This window comes from Cibotium barometz, chromosome 48 (assembly GCF_041138505.1).
Source record: "Cibotium barometz isolate CiBa-2024 chromosome 48, ASM4113850v1, whole genome shotgun sequence".
NCBI lineage: Eukaryota > Viridiplantae > Streptophyta > Polypodiopsida > Cyatheales > Cibotiaceae > Cibotium > Cibotium barometz.
The window spans coordinates 32587520-32609018 of record NC_141093.1 but is presented as its reverse complement, the minus strand read 5'-3'; the positions used below and the strand labels follow the sequence as shown (position 1 = coordinate 32609018).

The 21499-nt window shown below is 49.1% G+C and overlaps 1 protein-coding gene across 6 annotated transcripts in view; it reads left to right on the top strand.

The window, feature by feature from the left end:
• The window catches only part of NOF1 (U3 small nucleolar RNA-associated protein), a 95203-nt gene extending 74114 nt beyond the window's left edge, over positions 1 to 21089 (top strand). For all 6 annotated transcript variants that reach the window (XR_015263961.1, XM_086785731.1, XM_086785735.1 and 3 more), the window contains 4 exons: positions 19556 to 19661; positions 19793 to 19855; positions 20013 to 20084; positions 20804 to 21089. Coding sequence is in view for 5 of the 6 variants with exons in the window: in XM_086785731.1 (XP_086641857.1) it covers positions 19556 to 19661; positions 19793 to 19855; positions 20013 to 20084; positions 20804 to 20878 (316 nt within the window). In the remaining variant the exon portion in view is untranslated. The remainder of the gene's footprint in view (positions 1 to 19555; positions 19662 to 19792; positions 19856 to 20012; positions 20085 to 20803) is intronic.
• Positions 21090 to 21499: the final 410 nt, after the last annotated feature.

Sequence of the window (21499 nt, the reverse complement as noted above, 5' to 3'; positions counted from 1 at the left end):
GCTGTGCTCACCATGGTGGAAGGGTTATCGGGAGAGGATCTCAAGGATGTTCCGTTGGCTACCGATAGAGGTGGAGAGTTGGAGAGGTTACTATGGATGGTTGGTGAGGTGGAGTCATGGATGGAACCTGCTGCTATTGATGAAGGGGGCGAGATGGAGAGAGGAAATACTCTGCAGCTGCCAAGTGTCACATGCACTCTGAATTGTAGTGCATGGTGACAAGATGGCTCATCATCATCAGTGCAACATTGTACACTATTAGTACCTTTTTAGGATGATAATTGTCGTATGCCGTGACCCCATTGTAATCCTGAGCCCAGGATAAGTCAGGCACGAGCTATGTAGGTCATTCTCAGCCTTAGACAGACAGTCAGTCTGTCACAAACCCCTATATTCTAGGGACATGCGGATGCGTGTCAGGCCTAGAAACATGCGGATGCATGTATGTATTATACCTGGGCATGTGTATGGATCATATGAGTGGATGCATATGAGTCCAAGGACATGGCAGGACATTTGTGGACTTTCGGGCGGTGCCCGTGTGGATTCCGGCCATGCACACATGGTGTGTTATGATGGCAGGCGGAATATTTTCAAGTACAAGAATGATGATAGGTGGTTCTCCAAGTTTACATGTGCACAATGCATAAATAATGCATGCCATAACTTTATTTTACTTTGTGTGACATTGTCTTGCTGCTTGGACAATGCTTGTTATTTTGGCTTGTGAAGTCCGAGGGACCGGGGACGCCCGGGCACCTTGTGGACGCGTGTGTGCACTCCTGTTTGGGCCTAAAACTGTGGGCTTATGGGTTTTGCAAGTGGTAAGTGCGTCCACACTCAATTTACAGCTTATTTCATTTACTACTAAAGTTTATTGGTTTGTAGGTCCACACTCATTAATAAGTGGCCGGACAACTTATAATGCGTTCGCATTTGGTTGGATCAAAATTATGAAGTCCGGACAACTTATGGCCATTTCCCATTTGGTTGGACCTAAACTTATACAAACAGGACAAATGGAGCACTATGGGCTGGACACCTACCTGGACACCTTTGGGGACACTTGTCAGCCTGTATGTGTACCCACCAAGCCCCTTAGGTGGCACTGGAGAAAGGCGCCTCCTTCAAGAGGCCTTTTGGGCTGTTTTATTCATTACTCAACACATTGGAGAGCTGGTTGGAGCTTTGGGAGTTGCTACAGGGCTGGTTGCTTGCTTCCCGGACTCACACAAGCTTGGATAATGATCCCCACACTCTTCTAAAGGGTTGGTTGGTAAATTTCAGACCTGTAATTTCTGGTTATTGCGAGTTTTGGGCTGGTTTCAGGTGTCCAAAGTCAACTTGGACAGTACAGGACAGCTCTAGGGACCTCCACAGGGCTGTAGGACCCTTTACAGGTGGAATTCTCGCGATAGAAAGTTGCTGTTTTGGACTGGTTATTGCACAAAACAGGCCGGACAGCAATGGAATATGTGAGTATGGATGTGTCTCAAGGTTTCTTGGTATAACAGGTACTTAGGGCAAGCATTGGGGACACTTGCTTGCGGAGAACACAGGTTTCTGGATCAGTTTCTCGCGTGGAAACAGGGCCTAAAGATCCATTTACATCTTGTGCAGGGCGGAGTACCTGTGAGGATTGTGATACTCTTGTGCAGGGCGGATGTACCTGTGAAGAGGCTTGTGCAGGGCGGATGTACCTGTGTGTAGGGCGGATGTACCTACAGATTCTCTTGTTTGAAATGTATTCATTCATGATGTATTTGGAAGAATTAGGTGCAGGCTGGTGGTGAATCCCCAAGCACCCGTAATCTTGTACGTTGCAGACTCTTTTGGTAATATAACCTAAAGGGGGGGGGGGGTCAGCCTATCATCGGCCCCTTTATGTGGTGTACTGTCATTTTCAGCTTTGTGGTTGTAATACTCAAGTGTTAAGTGCTCAGAATCTTGTTCACATTTATACGATTCCAATACACGCGTCCGCCTCCCGTTACATTGGTATCAGAGCTCAGTTTTTCCCCTCATTGGAAAACGGTTTGAGGCTTGGAATCATAAGTGGTGACCTGATTTGAGTGTCATGGACAGCCACATTTCTGACAGTGTGGAGAACACACAGGACCGTGAATTTCATGGTACAAGGGATGCAAGAGATGCTGCAGGCAATGATGTCTATGGAGATGCAGGTACTCATGACATTATGCATTCTGATTTGGAATCTTTGAGGCGTCAAGTGCGACGCTATAGGGCTGAAACCGAAGAGCTTAGGTCATTGAAAAATGACCCGGATGTACAAAAGGTGTTGGCTGCGAAGGCAAAGGCTTCGGTCCATGAAGTCACTTTTGAAGCAATTGCAAAGGAAATGGATGTTGAGAAACCCCGAGAGCGCTACTCGTGGTGATGCACATGATGCACAACAAGCAGAAAGAGCACAGCAAGTGCCAAATGCTGAAGGGACAAGAGTCCCTGGTGCTAGGCTTGATGCAGGTCAAGAGAAGAGTAAGGATGAGGGATCCTCTACTCATTCCCGCTTTACTCCAAGAAGACATATCCGTTCTCGTGTTGAGCTTTCCACTCATTTGGAGAGTGTGGCTCAAGAGAGAACGAAGAGGGATCGTGAATCTTCATCGCGGCATCATCATCATGCAGATGAACAGGATGTACATAGGGATGCATATAGAAGGAAGAAACCTCGAGAGTTCAAATCCGGTGACAAGGATGTAAAGTTTGAAAACTTTCAGGGACGGATGGACTCTACCAAAGCACTTGCTTTCATTAGACAGTTTGAGATAGCTTTTTGCAATGAAGACTTTTCAGAAAAGTCTATGCTCAGGCATGTGGGAATGCATCTCAAGGATACGGCAAGTGATTGGTGGCTTGCAAAAATACTTGATGGAAGTGCTGCCCCAACTTGGTCTTCTTTCAAAATTCAGTTTTATGATCAATTCTTACCACCAAACTTTGCAAAGGATGTACGCAAGGAGTGGGATTGGCTGTCCCAAGATGAGGGAGAGTCCGTTGCTTCATACATAGCAAAGTTTTGGAAAGTCCTTCTCAAGGTTACTCCCTTCATGAAGATTGGAGAGGACGAGAAGAAGAGAAAGTTTGAATCAGGGCTCCATCACATCATCCAACAAAGCTTGGGAGTGTACCCAAATAAGACCATACAAGAGCTTATACACTCAGCCATGATTGCGGAGAACTTGCACATAAAAGCACCCACAAATAAGCCATTTGCAGGTCAAAACAAGAGCAAATTCAGGGCTGGTTATGACCAGAAAAAGGGTGGACAGCCACCTAAGAATGCTCCCAAAGATGGCCGAGATGCAAAGGATGACTCCGAAAAGAAGCCGCGGGGTAAACGCCACAATTTTGGGCTCTCAAAACAGCAATTGGAAGAGTACAGGAAGGCTGGAAAATGCTTTAAGTGTGGCAGTAAAGATCATATATATCCTAAATGCCCACAGAATCCTAAGAATGCTGAGCCTAATGTGGAAAAGCCTCTTGTGAATGTTGTACCCGATGTGCAGGGTAATACAGGGCATGAGCCCAAGAGTAGAGTCATATGCAAGGCTTGGGGCAAATTGAAGGATCAGCCCGCTTTGTTTCTTTTTGATGATGCTTCCACAAATAACTTTATATCCGTACAGATGGCTGCCGCCATAGGTCTCAATGTGGAAGACATGGGAATGCAAATGAAGGGCAAACAGGTTGATGTAACTCCGGTCATTGGTAAACTCCGTGTACAAATACAGGACTACCTCGACTATGAGAGCTTTCTAGTGGCTCCTCTTACAGGTTGTGATGTTTTGTTGAGGATGCCCTGGCATCACCGTTTAGAGCCTGTTAAGGCTTACAAAGAGAAGAAAATCAGCTTTGTACATAGAGGCCGTGAGCACTCTATAGATGCTGGTACTACTGGAAGTACCATACCTCTTGTAAGCCATGTACAAATTAATAAGGCAATAAAGAAATCAGCTTGTTCTTACTTGGTTTTTGTACGTGATACCATTGAACATTCTAGTGTTGATGTTAGTGCATTAGATCAAGACAAGCTTAACTTTTTGAATGAGTTCAAAGATTGTTTTGCAAATGCTTTGCCAGCAAGGTTGCCACCAGAGAGGCCGGAAGATCATTGCATAGATCTAATTCCCGGTAGCTCTCCACCTAATAGGCCACCATACAGGGTGAGTGCTAGTCAACAAGAAGAGATTATGGCTCAGGTGAATGAACTTTTGGAAAAGGGTTTGATTCGGCCTAGTTCCTCGCCATATTGCTCGCCGGTACTTCTTGTTCAAAAGAAGGATGGTACTTACAGGATGTGTGTTGATTACCGTGCCCTCAATAAGATAACCATCAAGAATCGGTTTCCGATTCCGCGCATTGATGACATCTTGGACAAGCTTGAAGGTTCGGCATGTTTCAGCCGAATAGACCTCAAGAGTGGGTATCATCAAGTGAGAGTGACACCTCAAGATGTTCACAAGACTGCATTTAGAACAGCCTTTGGCCTTTATGAGTTTTTGGTGGTGCCTTTTGGTCTTACAAATGCACCCGCTACCTTCAACAGGATGATGGACAGGGTGTTCAGAAAGCATAGAAAGTTCACAGGTATATTCTTTGATGACATTATTGTATTCTCAAAGAATGAAGCCCAACATCGTGAGCACCTGGCTATTGTGTTTAAAGAGCTTAAGGAAAATCAGCTCTACATAAATGCAAAAAAGAGTGAATTCTTCCTCCCAGAAATTCACTATCTTGGTCACATTGTATCAAAGGATGGTGTGCGCATGGATCCTGCAAAGATACAAGCCATGCAAGAATGGCCAGAGCTGAAATCAGTCCATGAAGTAAGGAGCTTCCTTGGTTTATGTGCTTACTACAGGAGGTTCGTCAAGCATTTCGCTTTCATTGCCGCTCCGTTACATGACTTAACGAAGAAGAAAGCAATCTTTAAATGGACACAAGAAGAGAGAGATGCCTTTCAAAAGTTGAAGAGTGCAATCATCTCGGGACCGGTACTCATTATTCCGGATTTGCACAAACCTTTTGTGGTGGAATGTGATGCATGTGGGGACTGCATAGGGGCTGTTTTGAACCAAGAAGGACATGCCATTGTCTATGAGAGCAGACGCTTGCAACATGCAGAGCTTCACTTACAGGTTTATGAGAAGGAGTTGTTGGCTGTAATTCATGCCCTTACTATTTGGAAACACTATCTTTTAGGGGCTGATTTTATGGTCAAAACTGATCATCAAAGTTTGAGATACTTTTTGACTCAAAGTAAGCTCTCAGAGAAGCATATGAGATGGGCAAATTTCCTCTCAATGTTTCATTTTCAGATTTTACACACTCCAGGGAAAAAGAATGTGGTGGCAGATGCTTTATCTAGACGACCACAGGTTCATGCTATATTACAGTTGCATACCATGAGGACTTATCGGATATGCGTAATACTTATCACCTAGATGAGGATTTTGCACATGTATGGGCTGAATTACAAGAGGGTATTGCTGTCCTGTCTTATGTCATAAGAGATGGATATCTCATGATGCAAAATCGTATGTGTGTGGTAAAGAACCTTCGCCATAAGGTTATGGATGAGTCCCATGCTCCTCCATATGCAAGTCATAGAGGCATTTTAGCCACAGCACAAACTTTGGAGAGGTATTTCTTTTGGCCACATATTCGCAAGGATATTGAAGCATATGTACGTGAATGTATGGTGTGTCAAAAGGTCAAGTTTGATTGACATAAAGCACCTGGATTGCTTCAGCCTTTGCCTATACCAAATGAACCATGGGAAAGCATTGCTATGGATTTCATTATGGATTTGCCAAGGACGCCACAGGGAAATGATGCTATTTAGACCATCATTGACAGGTTTAGCAAGCAGGCACATTTCATTCCCGTGCGCAAGACAATAAAGCCAGATCATATGGCTAGGATGTTTTTGGCACAGATATTCAAACACCATGGCATGCCTAAATCTATTGTGGGGGATAGAGATCCTAGAACCACAAGCTTATTTTGGCGCGCATTGTTTGACAATATGGGTACAAAGCTGAACTTCTCATCAGCTTACCATCCACAGACAGATGGGCAAAGTGAAATAGCAAATTCAGCCGTCCTCGACTTGCTGAACTCTTATGTATCCGACCGCAAATCGGATTGGGAGAAGTATTTACCACTTGTGGAGTTTGCCTACAACAATACGGTACATACTTCTATGGGCAAGGCGCCCTTTGAGATTATCTATGGCAAGGTGGTACTACCGCCCATCCTTCGTACAAAGGATGAGATTTTTGCAGCAGATGAGTATGTCAGAGACTTGGATACTGCATTTGCACAGGTACGGATAGCCATAGAGAGGTCTCAAACCAAGATTAAAAAGGCAGCTGATAAGCATAGAAGGGATGTACAATTCAAACAAGGTGATTGGGTCTTGCTGAAATTTGAAAAGGCACGCCTTCGGAAGAGGCCAGGGAAAGAGGGAAAGTACCCTAAACTTTCCAACAGGTATTATGGACCTTTTCAGATCTTGGAGAAGATCAATGATGTTGCATTTCGGCTTGTACTCCCAGATCATTGGAACATGCATAATGCTTTTCATGTGAGCCTATTGAGGCCTTATGTGGGACCGACACCGTTTGAGCCGGTTTTGGAAGACCCACCCGAGGTGGATGAGCTAGAAGAAATTCTTCAACCTGAACAGATTGTTTTTCACAAGGAACAAAAGCTTGCGGGAGGCAAACTTGTTCGTAGGTACCTTGTGAAGTTCAAGAATTATTCAGCTTTGGATGCGAAATGGATGGATCAAGCCTACTTCGAGGATTACCCAGATCTTTTGAAGGCCTATCTGGAGGCTTTTTAGTTGCGGTCAATTGGTTAGAAGCCGGGGGATGTCACAAACCCCTATATTCTAGGGACATGCGGATGCGTGTTAGGCCTAGAAACATGCAGATGCATGTATGTATTATACCTGGGCATGTGTATGGATCATATGAGTGGATGCATATGAGTCCAAGGACATGGCAGGACATTTGTGGACTTTCGGGCGGTGCCCGTGTGGATTCCGGCCATGCACACATGGTGTGTTATGATGGCAGGCGGAATATTTTCAAGTACAAGAATGATGATAGGTGGTTCTCCAAGTTTACATGTGCACAATGCATAAATGATGCATGCCATAACTTTATTTTACTTTGTGTGACATTGTCTTGCTGCCTGGACAATGCTTGTTATTTTGGCTTGTGAAGTCCGAGGGACCGGGGACGCCCGGGCACCTTGTGGACGCGTGTGTGCACTCCTATTTGGGCCTAAAACTGTGGGCTTATGGGTTTTGCAGGTGGTAAGTGCGTCCACACTCAATTTACAGCTTATTTCATTTACTACTAAAGTTTATTGGTTTGTAGGTCCACACTCATTAATAAGTGGCCGGACAACTTATAATGCGTTCGCATTTGGTTGGATCAAAATTAATGAAGTCCGGACAACTTATGGCCATTTCCCATTTGGTTGGACCTAAACTTATACAAACAGGACAAATGGAGCACTATGGGCTGGACACCTACCTGGACACCTTATGGGGACACTTGTCAGCCTGTATGTGTACCCACCAAGCCCCTTAGGTGGCACTGGAGAAAGGCGCCTCCTTCAAGAGGCCTTTTGGGCTGTTTTATTCATTACTCAGCACATTGGAGAGCTGGTTGGAGCTTTGGGAGTTGCTACAGGGCTGGTTGCTTGCTTCCCGGACTCACACAAGCTTGGATAATGATCCCCACACTCTTCTAAAGGGTTGGTTGGTAAATTTCAGACCTGTAATTTCTGGTTATTGCGAGTTTTGGGCTGGTTTCAGGTGTCCAAAGTCAACTTGGACAGTACAGGACAGCTCTAGGGACCTCCACAGGACTGTAGGACCCTTTACAGGTGGATTTCTCGCGATAGAAAGTTGTTGTTTTGGATTGGTTATTGCACAAAACAGGCCGGACAGCAATGGAATATGTGAGTATGGATGTGTCTCAAGGTTTCCTGGTATAACAGGTACTTAGGGCAAGCATTGGGGACACTTGCTTGCGGAGAACACAGGTTTCTGGATCAGTTTCTCGCGTGGAAACAGGGCCTAAAGATCCATTTACATCTTGTGACCTGTGAGGATTGTGATACTCTTGTGCAGGGCGGATGTACCTGTGAAGAGGCTTGTGCAGGGCGGATGTACCTGTGTGTAGGGCGGATGTACCTAGAGATTCTCTTTTGGAAGAATCAGGTGCAGGCTGGTGGTGAATCCCCAGGTACCCGTAATCTTGTACTTTGCAGACTCTTTTGGTAATATAACCTAAAGAGGGGGGGGTCAGCCTATCATCGGCCCCTTTATGTGGTGTACTGTCATTTTCAGCTTTGTGGTTGTAATACTCAAGTGTTAAGTGCTCAGAATCTTGTTCACATTTATACGATTCCAATACACGCGTCCGCCTCCCGTTACACAGTCAGTCAGTCCAAGTCCCTTAACCCCACTTGAAGAGATGCATTCATGCATGTAGAGTCAGTAGAAGCCTTAGAGTTTGCATCAGGACATGTGTGCATTTATGCATAGCCTTCATCCCATATGCATGTAGGCCATCTAGACCATTGCAGAAGCCTTTAGATATCATCTAGCAGTCATCAATATTTATCCAGTATTATTCCCATATTTTACAACATTTATTGGGCATTTTTTACATCATTTATATATTTTACTTGGACAAGTGTAGTCGGCCAGCCAACCAGTGCCCCATGTCCATATAAATAGCTCAACATATCATCTATTTATTCATTCATATCATAATCAGCATTGAAGACCTCATCACTTAGAGCCTTCAGCACAAGGAGCATAAAGCGATTGTAGAATTCAGCACCGCATACCTCAGCGTTTTTCTCATCAGCATATAGGAGCGATAGTCTAAGCAGTTTCCCTCGGGAGCCAGATAGCTGAGCACCATTTCTGATGAAACCAAACATGACAATCCATTAACAGGAGGATCATTACTTGTGCATTGCATACTAATGTATGTTTGAATTTCTTTGACCTTGTGTGTTGTTTTTGATATGTGGACAATGCTTGGATTTGGATATTGGATTTGGTACTAGCCCGGTGAGAGATACTTGTGGGTCATCCTTGTGGTATGCTCGGCATTAGAGATCTCGTGCCTCGATATCGACATCAACTTAGATATCCTACATCGATATATTTGTTTGTTTTGTATTCATTGATTATATTGATCCTGGCCAACGTGCCCGTGGATTGTTCTTGAATAAATTCTTGAAAGGGGGCGGGGCCTGTTCCCGGCTCAATGGGGTGTACTGTGCAAGATCCCTATTCCCTTCTCTCTCTCTCTCTCTCCTCTCTCTCTATATCTCTATCTCCTGGACACGTGGTTGAGCCTGTCACGGCATGCCCCGTTGGGCTTACAACCCCTTCAGATAGTAGCAGACTTTGTCTCTTGTCCTCCCTTTTCGCGAAAGGAGTACCTCCTCTTTGGGTATTCTTGGACGGTGTATCCCAGTGACTGGCATATAGCACACCACAGCCCTTTCTTGGCTTCTTGTTGTGGCTTCAATTCCTCAATCTCCCTTTTGAGTTGGAGCGGGGTACTTTCCTCATTCTGAGGTTTCTGGCTCACTTTAAGTGCCTCCAGCTCCCGCTTCAGCTGAGCCACCGGGTCATCCAGTGGTGTCACTGTGGGATGTACAGTGCCCACATCACGCTTACACATAAGTCATGTGTTTTCTAGTTCGGCGGCCAGCTCCTAGAATTCCAACAAGGTAGTTGGCGGGAGCCGACTCTTTCGAATCTTTTGTTGGGTGGTATTGGGCAAGGCTTTTGTCACCCACTGACGCACCATGAAGTCGCTAGGGTAAATGGTAAGCGGCACAACAACACTGTAGTCCATGTCATAAGTTCTGACACCCTCTCCCTTGGTAGCAGCTTCCCTAGCTCTTGGAGAATGCTAAAGCCACGTAAAAACACAGTAGAATGATGAAAAAAACACATAAGACATAAGACCCATAGCATGTGCAAAATACTTCTCATGAGTTGTGATCAAATGTCACCAAGTGAGAAAACCAGATTTTATAATAGACTTTCAACTTTCAACTTTCAGCCCACACATCCTGGATACCATCCTTTCGGTGAGGCATTATGGAGAAATTGATTAGTTGAAGGAGAAGTTGACCTAATTGAAAAGGAAAAAACAAAAAAATTAGCCTAATTGAGGAAAAAGTGACTTAATTGGAGAGGGGAAATAAATTAGCCTAATTGAGGGAAAGCAGCTGGTTCCCATGGGTAGAAGCGGCTGGCTTCACGGCAGCAGGCGACTGGAGCAAAGCGAAAGGGAAATGCACACAGTAGGCAGAAACGAGAACAAGAAATAAAACAGAAAAAAAAAGACGTTTTGGACATTTTGGCGAAATGGCAAAAACAGAGGTTATTTGCACGTGTGCAGGAGCAAAGCGAAAGGGAAATGCACACAGTAGGCAGAAACGAGAACAAGAAATAAAACAGAAAAAAAAAGACGTTTTGGACATTTTGGCGAAATGGCAAAAACAGAGGTTATTTGCACGTGTGCAGCTGCGCTAGCCCCTCCCTCCTGCTCACTGCGCCATCCCCACCACCTTCTCTCAGCCTGCGCATGCCTCCCCCACCCCCTCGCTGCCTGTCGCTTGCCCCTCCCTCTCCCCCAGCCCTTCCCTCCCCCTCTCTCCGCCTGCTATTCTGATGTGTGCAAGCCCTTCTCCTCCCCCGCCTCAGCTCCCCCCTCCCCCCCCCCCCCCCCCCCCCCCCCCCGCTCCGCCCCCGCTATCCTCTCTCCTTCCGCCTCGCCGTTTCCTCGTAGGGCTGTGTCCCTCCCGTTGGTGACCCCGGTCTCTGGCCTTTTCCCTATGGAGGACTCCATGGAAGCCGCTCCGACTACCCCTGCCGATTCCGGTCTCAGTCTGGAGCTCACAGATGCAGATCATCAGTTGTTTGTTTCCACAGTATCCGCTCTTGAGGCCTCCTCCTTGGTCTGCATTGTGCAAGATAGTGGGTAGCCGTCCGATGCGGAGAGAGCTTCGCGACCTTCTGCAAGGCAGCCTCGTTGGCGTGCCTGCCAAGATCGTCAGCGTCAATTTTTTGGGACGTGGCTACTACCAGGTGGATTTCGAGTCCCCCCAGGAGCTCAGACGGTGCTGGCTCGGAGCCCCATTTCCCTCCGCTCATCCCGGGCGTTCCTGGCGCGATGGACTCACGGTTTCGACCCCGCTTCTGACCTGCTAGCAGGCGCGACAGGTTTCCCCATCACTATTTGCTTTCCTGGACTCCGCAGGGAGTACTTGCCCCTCTTGTCATCCATTGGCAAGGCGTTCAGGCAGGTGGTGGAGACGCCTCAGACAGCGGCTATCAATGATAGCTCGGGCAGCAGGACTCCCGGCCATTCGTGTTGTGGTCCCGTCACCGGAGTCCCTCCCGAAGACGATCCTCCTCCCTTGTCTTTCTCGAGGACATCTGATACAGCGCGTGGAGTATTCGGGCCTCCCCGGCCAGTGCTACATCTGTCGGGAGATGGGCCACCTCGCACGCGCCTGTCCCCGCAAGGGGGTTCATCCTTCACGTTCTGCCGCCTCTGGACCCCCTTCAAGAGGCCCGAGGGGTGGCCATCCACCTCAGAGACCGGACATCCCTAGCTCGTCTCAGCAGGCGCCATCATCTGATGAGCAGCCCCCCCCCCCCCCCCCCCGGCGGAGGATGCCGCGCAGACCCAGGAGGCTGGCGGATGGCAGGAGGTTCGCCGGCGGAAACTCCTGGCCCGCAGGGACCGTCGCAGACGCCAACAGGCAGCACAGGCTGGCGGACAGGCGACTCCGGCTGGCGTCCAGGCACCTACCCGCACTTATGCTCCAGACAGGGATAGGCGGCCAGCAGGTCCCACCCCGATGGACGAGGATTCAGTCTCAGTGCCTGTTGAGGCCGCCGGTGGAGCCCCCCATGTGGAGACCCTGCTCCCGCCTCCCCCCGCGCGGGGGGCCCCGCCCCCTCCATGGAGCAGATTCCTGAGGATCCCGGGCCGCAGTCCGCGACCCCCGGCCCCTCTTCCCCTCACTCGGAGAGCACTCCTTCCACCCCCCCCTCTCCCCCCCCCCCAGCCCCCCCCTCCCGCCTCCCCCGACGGCCCCCCCTGACACCTCTCCTCTGGCAGATGCCTCTCCATCCTCTCCTCGCTCTCCCCCCTCCTCTCCGCGAGCCACCATCCCTCCCTCGGCCTCTCCAGGATACTCCTCCAGACCACCCACTGCCCCGGGGGCAGCGCAGTTGGGTAGGCCAGAGTTCAGTTCAGCGGCTGTTCCACCGCCACTCCGGGCCGGTGGAGATGGCGATCCTAGCTTCGCCCGCCCACAGAGTTCTCTCCAGCCTCCCCTGGGGGACCCCCGCGAGTGATGGGGCTCCCAGTGGATTACGGTTTCTTCAGGTGTCTCCAGCTGGATGCTGGCCCGTTCGAGACACTGGTCGCGCCCTTGCGAGTATGCGTGGTGTGCCATCCATCTCGTTCTCCTTCAGTGGTGAGCAGCATGGTGGCCTTCTCCTTTCCTCTCAGTGTTGCCCCAGACACAGCATGGGATTGCAACTCTGTAGAGGAAGTTTTGCGTGATCAGATACTGGAGTTTTCTCACCACTTCAGTGACTTGGGGCTCACGGACCTATTGCAGACCCGATTACACTCAGCCCGCATGAGCTTGTTTGGTATAGGAGATTGGCGGGCGGATCCGGTCCACACCTCAGTTGAGGCGGTGCTGCTGATTCTCCTCCACGCCGCCCCGAGGATGCAGCCTACCTTTAGATACATATATGCAGAGGATTGGTCTCACGCCTATGCCCTGGACAGGGTGAAGGTGGAGTGGGGCTGGACACAGAGACAGGTCACCCTCTTTTTGGAGAGACTCCGCACCCGGACAGACATTGACTATTCTCCCTCCAAGCCGGCGCCCAAGACTCACAGAGTGGAGGGCAGCTCATCCGGCCCGGCTGAGAGGGGTGAGCCAGTGGCGGCTGCTTCACTTGCCATAGCTCATCCATTTGGATCCTCTCATGGAACATCCAGGGTCTTGGTGGACCTCGCTGCTACATTGGTCGGGGCAGACTTCGCCAGGAGATCCAGAGTGCTCTCGTTGGAGGGCCCATAGATATCCTTTTCATCCAGGAGCACCATCTTTCTGCCGGGCACACCCGCACCTGCGGGAAGATCTTGCCAGGCAGGAGTCACACTTTTTGGTCACCGGCATATGGCTCCCAGGGGAACCAGGGTGGAGTATGCATCTCAGTCAGCGAGCAGCTTCTATCCGAGGTTGTGGATTCTGGCACTCTGGTTTAGGGTCGAGCGCAGTGGATCATCCTTCGGGTTGGGGAAGACTGCATTGGCTTCCCCAACTTCTACGCCCCTAATGAGGCGACCGGGAGAGCTGAGTTCTGGAGCACCATTAGGCAGTCCCTCCCCATGGCAGACCATTGGTGCCTAGGGGGGGATTGCAACATGCTGGAGGATGCAGAGGACAGGATGGGGGGCAGCCAGGAGACCATTCATGGGCCGGAGCTCGCTGCCTGGGAGGAGCTAGTGCTGTAGGTGAGAGGCCAGGATCCGTGGACTCTCTCGGAGTTTGGCAGGATACAGGGGAGTTTATCTTTCTCGCGCTCGGATAGATGGGCCACAGGAGTTAAGCTTTCCCACATCCACAGGTTTTACATTGATGAGTGGGCTTGCGATAGAGGTGGCACTGTGGGTATACTTGCAGGCTCTTCTTTTTCAGACCACTTTCCAGTGCTTCTCCAGATCGAGGACCCTACGAGAGGAGAGCGAGGCCAGAGCGTCCGGATTCCAGATTGTCTCATAGAGGAGCCCGAGATTGCGACCAGAGTTGAGCAGGTCTGGCGGGAGCTTCAGTTCAGGAGAGGATCGGCAGCCAGCGATCTTGACAGGGGTTTGCAGGAGATCAGTAGGATGCTCAGACAGCCTACCCTGGACCGTCTGGAGGCTTTCAGAGAGCAGGAGAGGAGCCTGCGGAGGAGTCTAGCTTCCCTTCAGAGACTTCAAGAGAGGGATCCTACGAGCCCTTGGATTTCAGAGCAGATGGAGTCAGCTCGCACAGAGATCAGATCCATCGAGGAGAGGAGGGTGGAGTTCCGATTCCATGCTCGGGCATCTTTTTGGACAGGCTGGAGATAGAGTGACTCGGGATTTCTTTGAGGTGACAGGGCCTCGCTTCAGACGAGAGGGTCTCAGGCGTCTTCGGCAGGCTGATGGCCAGGTAGTGGTGGATCCCCTCAGGGTTCGGGCGATCGCCACAGATTTTTATAGGGATCTGCTCTCTGCTGAGCCAGCAGATGATAGGGTGAGAGAGGCTCGGGAGGCAGTCTGGAGCTTCACGAGACCGGTTGTGCCGGCCCATTTGCAGCACTCCCTTCTCTCCCCCTTCTCGGATGCGGAACTGGAGGCGGCTCTTCAGGCACTTCCTCGGGGCAAATGCCCAGGAGAGGACGGTCTCTCAGTGGCTTTCTTCCAGAGGTACTGGGGTCTCTTGCATAGGGGTTTCAGATTGGCATTCCAGGAGATCATGGAGTCGGGAGACATGCCGGACAGCATGGCAGAGGGGTTGATTCACTTGATCCCCAAAGAGGAAGGAGACAGACTGGAGATTAGACAGTGGAGACCGATCACCTTGCTAGGCACGGCCTACAAGGTCCTAGCTAAGGCGATCAGCAGGCGGCTTCAGCCTCACCTTCCGGACATCATCCACTCCACGCAGACAGGCTTCATCCAAGATAGGAGCATCCTGGATAACATCTTCTCTTTCTGGGAGGCAACGGCTTTGGCTAGATTTCGGCAGGAGGATCTGGCAGTGCTCCTTCTCGACTTCGAGAAGGCATATGATCGGGTGGACTGGGCCTTCTTGGAAGGCACTATGGAGAGGATGGGCTTCCCCCCTCAGTGGATCCGTGGGGTCTCTGCACTCTACACATAGGCTCATAGCCAGGTGCTGATACAGGGCGTGCGCGGAGAGAGGTTCCAGCTCTCGCGCTCGGTGCGGCAGGGGTGCCCCTTGGCGCCCTTTCTTTTTCTTTTTGTGGCGGAGGCCATGAGCACTTTCTTGACGGCACAGGATACAGGTTTGCGGGGCCTCCAGCTCCCCATCCGCACCTCTGGGGAGCTCCTAGACTCAGAGTTTGCGGATGACACTGCTTTCTATCTTCAGGGAGGGGAGGAGAACCTCCGCCGCTTCGCCTCAGCCATGGACAGGTTTTGCAGAGCTTCGGGCGCTTTGATCAACTGGCACAAATCGTGTGGGTTGTGGGTCAGTTCTGTGCCTCCCCCGACTTGGAGGCCAGTTGATGGGTTTCAGTGGCTGGCCCCCGGCACTACAGTGCGCTATTTGGGATGCTATGTGGGCATTGACATATCTCCGGAGCAGCAGATAGCCGCCCTTCTTCTGAGCATTCGGAAGAAGCTTCTGTATTGGAGTACCGCTCGTTTATCTCTGGCTGGCCGAGTGGTTGTGGCCAACCAGGTTCTGCTTGCTACCATGTGGTACATCACTTCTTGCTGGGCCTTCTCTCGGGCGTGCATTGACCAGGTGCAGAGGCTCATCAGGAACTTTCTTTGGTCCGGTGGCGACGGGCGGCCCGCCAGGGACGGGGTGGCATGGGCTGTGATCACTCAGCCGAGGGAGAGAGGCGGCCTGGGCATAGTTGATCCTATTTGTCAGAGCCGAGCTTTGCTTGGCAGGTTGGTGGTTCGTGGCCTCCTACCAGGTGCTCAGCCGTGGAAGGAGTTTCTTGTTTCCAGGATTCTCAGCCGCACTCCTTCTCTTAGCGGCCCCTGGACCCCCAGCATCAGGTGGATCTCTATAGAGCAGCGATCCAGAGGAGTGGGCCTTGGTTTTGAGGAGCGTTTTGAGCTAGCCTTCTGAGGGCCTGGGAGCATCTGAGGCCGTCACTCTTCCAGACTCCCCCGAGCACCGATGAGGAGCGCCTGAGGCAGCCATTGATCTGGAACCCCTTGATCCGACTTCCCAGTGGTTATATGGTTGGATCGCGATCTCATGTGTCGTGGGGCCCGTTGAGCTCCGGCCCAGCCCAGTCTTTAGACGACTGGATATGTTTTCAGCAGCTGCCTCTAGAGGTTCAGGAGAGGAGACTCAGCGGGATGAGGGGCAGAGAGTTGATGAGGCAGGACATTGAGGCGGCCATCCCCCGGGAGTGGCGGACTCCAGTACAAGACCCTCCACCTCCACAGTGGATGAGCGTCTTTACTCGGCATGAGATCCTTCTAGCGGTCTGCGGCTCAGCAGAGAGAGTCGCCCCACTCACCTTCGAGGTGGGAGAGGGAGGCCAGCTTCAGAGGACCCGACTAGATTTGGAGGAGTTCCAAGGTTGTATCTTTCAGAGGGTGCGGGTGGTCGGCTTTCATCAAAGACAGTGGCATGTAGACCCCTCACCGGCCTCGATAGGGGAGGACTATTCTTGGAGATTATGGGCTTGGGACAGCAGGCCTCTTATTCGCCTTCAGTGGGATCCAGGCGAGTAGCTTTGGCGAGATCCCTATTCGGCCCCTACCAGCCCAGGCACCCCCTTTTTTCAGTACACAGTGAGGCTGGGGCGGCGGATCCAGAGGCACAGGATAGAGGGCACCCCGGCGGCGGCCGAGCATTGGCGGCGACAGGGGCTCTCCCCTGCCTTCCTTAGGGACTTCTGGCAGCGCCTTTGGGACAGCTTCCGGCCCCGAAAGGTGACGCGTTTTCTCTGGCTTACAGCGCATAGAGGACTGGCTGTGGGGGCTTGGCTAGCTTTTGGCAGACACCCAGCGTCCTGCCCTCGGTGCGGCCATGCACAGGAGTCGCAGCGGCACTGCTTATGGGATTGCCCACAGGCAGAGCAGGTCTGGCAGCGCGCTCTCAGGATGGTTTTTGCAGGCTCGCCAGGTGAGATGATGGTGACGTGGGGTGCGGTGGCTTGGGCCACGGACAGCGGCCCGTCCCTTGGATACGAGGACGTCCCTGGCAGTGTGACCATCCAGGTCTCTGGCAGGGCGATGGCGGTGGTTCCGACGCCAGACTTCTCTTCGGCAGTCTCCCAGGAGGGGGACGGGCACAGATGGGAGATGATCAGCAGCATGACGGCTTGGCACATATGGAGAGCCCGATGCAGGGAGGCCATAGACCGCCAGGCGATTCCACCGGCGGAGGTCATACAGGCTCTCTGGGTGGACATCATTCACACCTTGAGAGGACATTGGGGGAAACTTCAGGGCGACTCGGATCGCATGAGAGATCGCCGCAAGGCGTTCCTCCGCACTTGGCAGCCTGGCCCTTTCCTCACCGAGAGGGGCGAGGATGTCACTTGGCACTACAGGCCTCCAGTTTGGCTCTTCTCACCTCCCGCATGTACTACTAGGTAGCCCCCCCCTGAGAGCGGCCAGCCACGGGGGTGGAGCTCCGGTGTTCACTGTATATATTATCCCTCCTTGTGAGGTGAGCTTTGTAGCCTTATGGCATCTTCTCATTAACTAATAGAAGGATCGTTTTTCCCAAAAAAAAAAAAGAGGTTATTTGCACGTTTCGAAATGTTTTGCATTGAAATGTTTCATGCATTTCTACCTTTTTGTGACTATGGGCTGCATGCCCCTGCATGAAGACTCCACGAATCCAAGACTCCGAGAGGCCTGTCCACAACATTTTTGCCTAGCCCAATCCACTTTGTCAAAGGTCCCATTAAAATCTAGCCATTGATCGGCTAGGTCTTGCCTTGATTGAGCATCTCCTGGAGGTGTAGCCTTGAAAAAGTGAATGTTATAATGACGCTTCTTTCCTGTATAAAAGTGGGTTTGGTTGCCATGGATAAGATATGGAGGGAAGGCCTGAAGGGGAGGCTGAAGTATCTGGCCAAGATCTTGTATGAAGTAACAAGCAGATCTCTTCATGCTTATCTCCTTTTAATCACCCATCTGCATGAAGGGTCATCTTCATCCTAAGACTGCTGGAAAATCTGCATTGATTAGCCATCCTCCCCTGGGGCACCTTTCTGTAGGAGAGTCTGAAAATGCTGGTGCTGGATCCTTGACAGCAAAGGCATTCTCAAGGGACTGGTTGACGAAGGGACTCTTTTTTTTTTTCCAACTAGCCTTAGGCTCAAGATCCTACCATGGCTATGGCTTTTCACCACCCATAGGCGCTTTTTTATCTGCCCTTAGGTGATGCCGCCGAGGAACCACCTTGTGGGGTTTTGAACCTAGGACCTGCTGGTCCTAGACAAACACCTTTACTACTTGATCTATTATCTCATTGGCAAGGAAGGGACTATTGCTTGGGTGTACTGCCAGACAGACATGTTTCTATGCTTTCTTTCTTCTCTGAGTCAAGAGCAGTCCTGCAAAAGTCTATGGCATTCTTTGTACAGTGAAGATCTGACTTCACAGACCTGGCCCTGAGGAGGTGGATGTCTCTCTTCCTGTCATGAGATCTAGCCAAAGAAAAAAAACCCTGGGTGATCCTACCTCTAGCCAAAGTCCAGAAGGAAGCCTGACCATGGTATGGATATTTTGTCCTTGATGTCTTGATGTGGTGTGGGCTGTCTGTACTTAGAGAGCCTACCCAGTGACTGTCCATAATCTATATCTGGAGGAGCTAAATTCGAGGAAGCGAGAACTTGTGACCACCTTAAAAAACTGGCTTACTGCAGAGAGGGCGTGGTCATACCCTTGTGCAGCCATCCTGGCTCGGAGGAGAGAATTGCTAAATATTCTCAATTTGCATTTGCATGCATCTTAAATTTCAAAGATTGCTTTCGTCAACTGTGCTATGGGTCATGAAAAGCTAGGAGGACTGGCTTGTGGTCTGGTATTAAGTGATCCTCCATGGATGGTTGATTGCCCACTTGTCCATAGAACGTGTCAAGCCTGGCCTGCTGGAAGAGGAGTTGTGGTGGCCATACTGAGAAACCTAGGATGTAGGGGTGTGGAAGAACCCTAGTAAGTGCCAAGCATCCTCCTGATAAAGGGATCACAGTTTCTCCTCTAGAGGTAACTTAATCAAATTAGTCTCCTATGTACAGAGCATCTGTCTGAGGGAGGACTTGCTGCACATTTTCTGAGCCTGAGTCTGCTTTGTAAGTTCCTCTATGGCTAAGTTTGGAGTAACAACTTCCAAGTTTCAATGGTTGATTACTATCTTTCAGTTGTGACCTTGCTCTCCTCCTAGTCCATTCTAGATTTCTGGCGAGGGAAGAGGTTTTGGACTCTGTTCGAGCTACTTTCTGCTTTGTGGACCTTTTCCAAAGGCTTAATAGGAAAATGCCTAGAGGCATTTTATCATGTATGCCTAATTGTGCTGTTGCCCCATCCTTGGCCAAGGCAAAGGCATCTAGCTGAAAACAACCAAACTTTTGATAAAGATTTCCCTTTTAATTTAGCTACACCGTTTCAGCAATCCAATTCTGTTTGTTTCACCTCCAGGCTTCTCTGATTTGTTTCCACCTAAAGTTCATTATACAATGCTGTAGGTACACCAAGCAGAGTGACATCTCTCGTGCCCGAGCGTGGTTTTTCCATGGAAAGCGCCGAATAATCTTGTACTCGGAGCGTGCACACTTTTATCATCGATACAAGGTAATGCATGCATGCTATCTGCGATTTGGCTTTTGCTAGCAGATGCTCACTACGAGGTTATTCTGCAGGATTTGAGGTTTTGATCTTTTAGGTGTTTCTTACACCTATATGTTTGTCTGGATTTTATCCAGATTCGTGGCATTAAGGATCTAATTTTTTACTCCTTACCAGAAAATGCAGAATTTTATGCTGAGGTATATTTTGGGTATCACATTCTTACCACATTGCCTGTGTATTCAATATATTAAAATACCTGGTGCAATTTCTATAATAAAATTCATTCGTTATCCTCTTAGTTATCATTTATAGTTCGTTCTGCTCACATTCTAAGTGTGAACTATTGATTTTCAGATAACGAACATGATGGAGGGCTTGGAAAATCCGTCCTCTTTAGTTCTCTTCTCTCAGTTCGACAATTTGAAGGTGTGTACATGACTTCTTGGTATAGCTATTGCACTACTTATAGGAGGAGATTGTTGGAGAGAAAGAAAGAAAGAAAATTCTATAAACTTTTACAAAAGACTAAAGGGTCTATGAGAACCAGAGTGTTACAATTTGTCTATGAAGTGATAGAATAATGGAAAAAATATGATTTTAAAAAAACCCAACTAGAGCTGAGAGAAAAGCAACAGCCCTGTAAGTGCTAGTGGTACACTGCTACAATGATACAATGTGAGGGGATCAAAGAGAGAGAGAAAGAAAGAAAGAAAGCTGTATTAACGTCTACTAGAGGCCGAACTCGACCTATGAGACAAATCAATGTACAGCTGTCAATGTCTTCTGGATGTCTTCTGGGGGGAGAGAGAGAGAGAGAGAGAGAGAGAGAGATGAATGAGTCTTTGATGCTCTCCGTGAGATCAAAAATATAAGAACGACTGTTTTTGATGCTCTCCTTGAGAAGGTTTTTACATGAAACAGCCATGCTATTTCTAAAAGTACAGTTAAATAAAGTGCAAGGCACCATGACATTGGCAATGGCATAGCAAGATTGGCATCATACATGCTGCATTTCTCAGTGCACATGATTTGATATAATTCCAAACAGTGCCCCCATCTTAGTTTTAAAAAAGTGTACATTTCTGCCACAGGTGACTAGTGAGCCGATCACGGAATCACTTACTTCTTAATGTGTGTTCTTGCAGCTAGAAAGAGTGGTGGGAACATCTCGAGCCAACAAAATGCTCAAATCTGAAAATAGAACTTTCATGTTCTGTTGATGCTCTACAAGGATTGAACATTATTGGTTTCCTACTTGGTATTTGGGGCCTTATTTGAAAATTTGTTTCAATTTAAAAAACTGATTGTAAATCAAGGTTATAATTTATAACATTGGGTTCAAGTAGCTGCAAGCCATTAAACAAGGGGAAAGTTCTTTAAATTCAAGAGAAAACTATAGTTGAAGGTTTCAAAGTTGATGGATCTTTGAGATATGGTGTTTGTCAAAAAACTCTCAAATCAAATTGCAAAAGAATATCCACATGGTGAAAAGCCTCCATTTTTGAAACTCGGAGGTATTTCTTACTAATTTTAAATAATTAAATGTATAACTAAAACCTCCTAAAATCTAGGAGATTTGAAACCAACTTTCAAAACTTGCAAGAATTTAATACATGTAACACTAAGTTTTCACATATTGTTGCAAATTTGTAAAATATGTGGCATGCACTTGCATTCTTACAAGTGGGTAAGCATTCTTTTTGCATGTACATGACCTTGAGGAGTGCCCATTGATATCTTGAGCGTTCTTTCATTTAAAGTTTTACTTTGTTACGCACAATTATCTGGAAGGTTACAAAATCCTTTAACTTTCAAGGGGGAAGATGGGCCTAAAGTAAGAG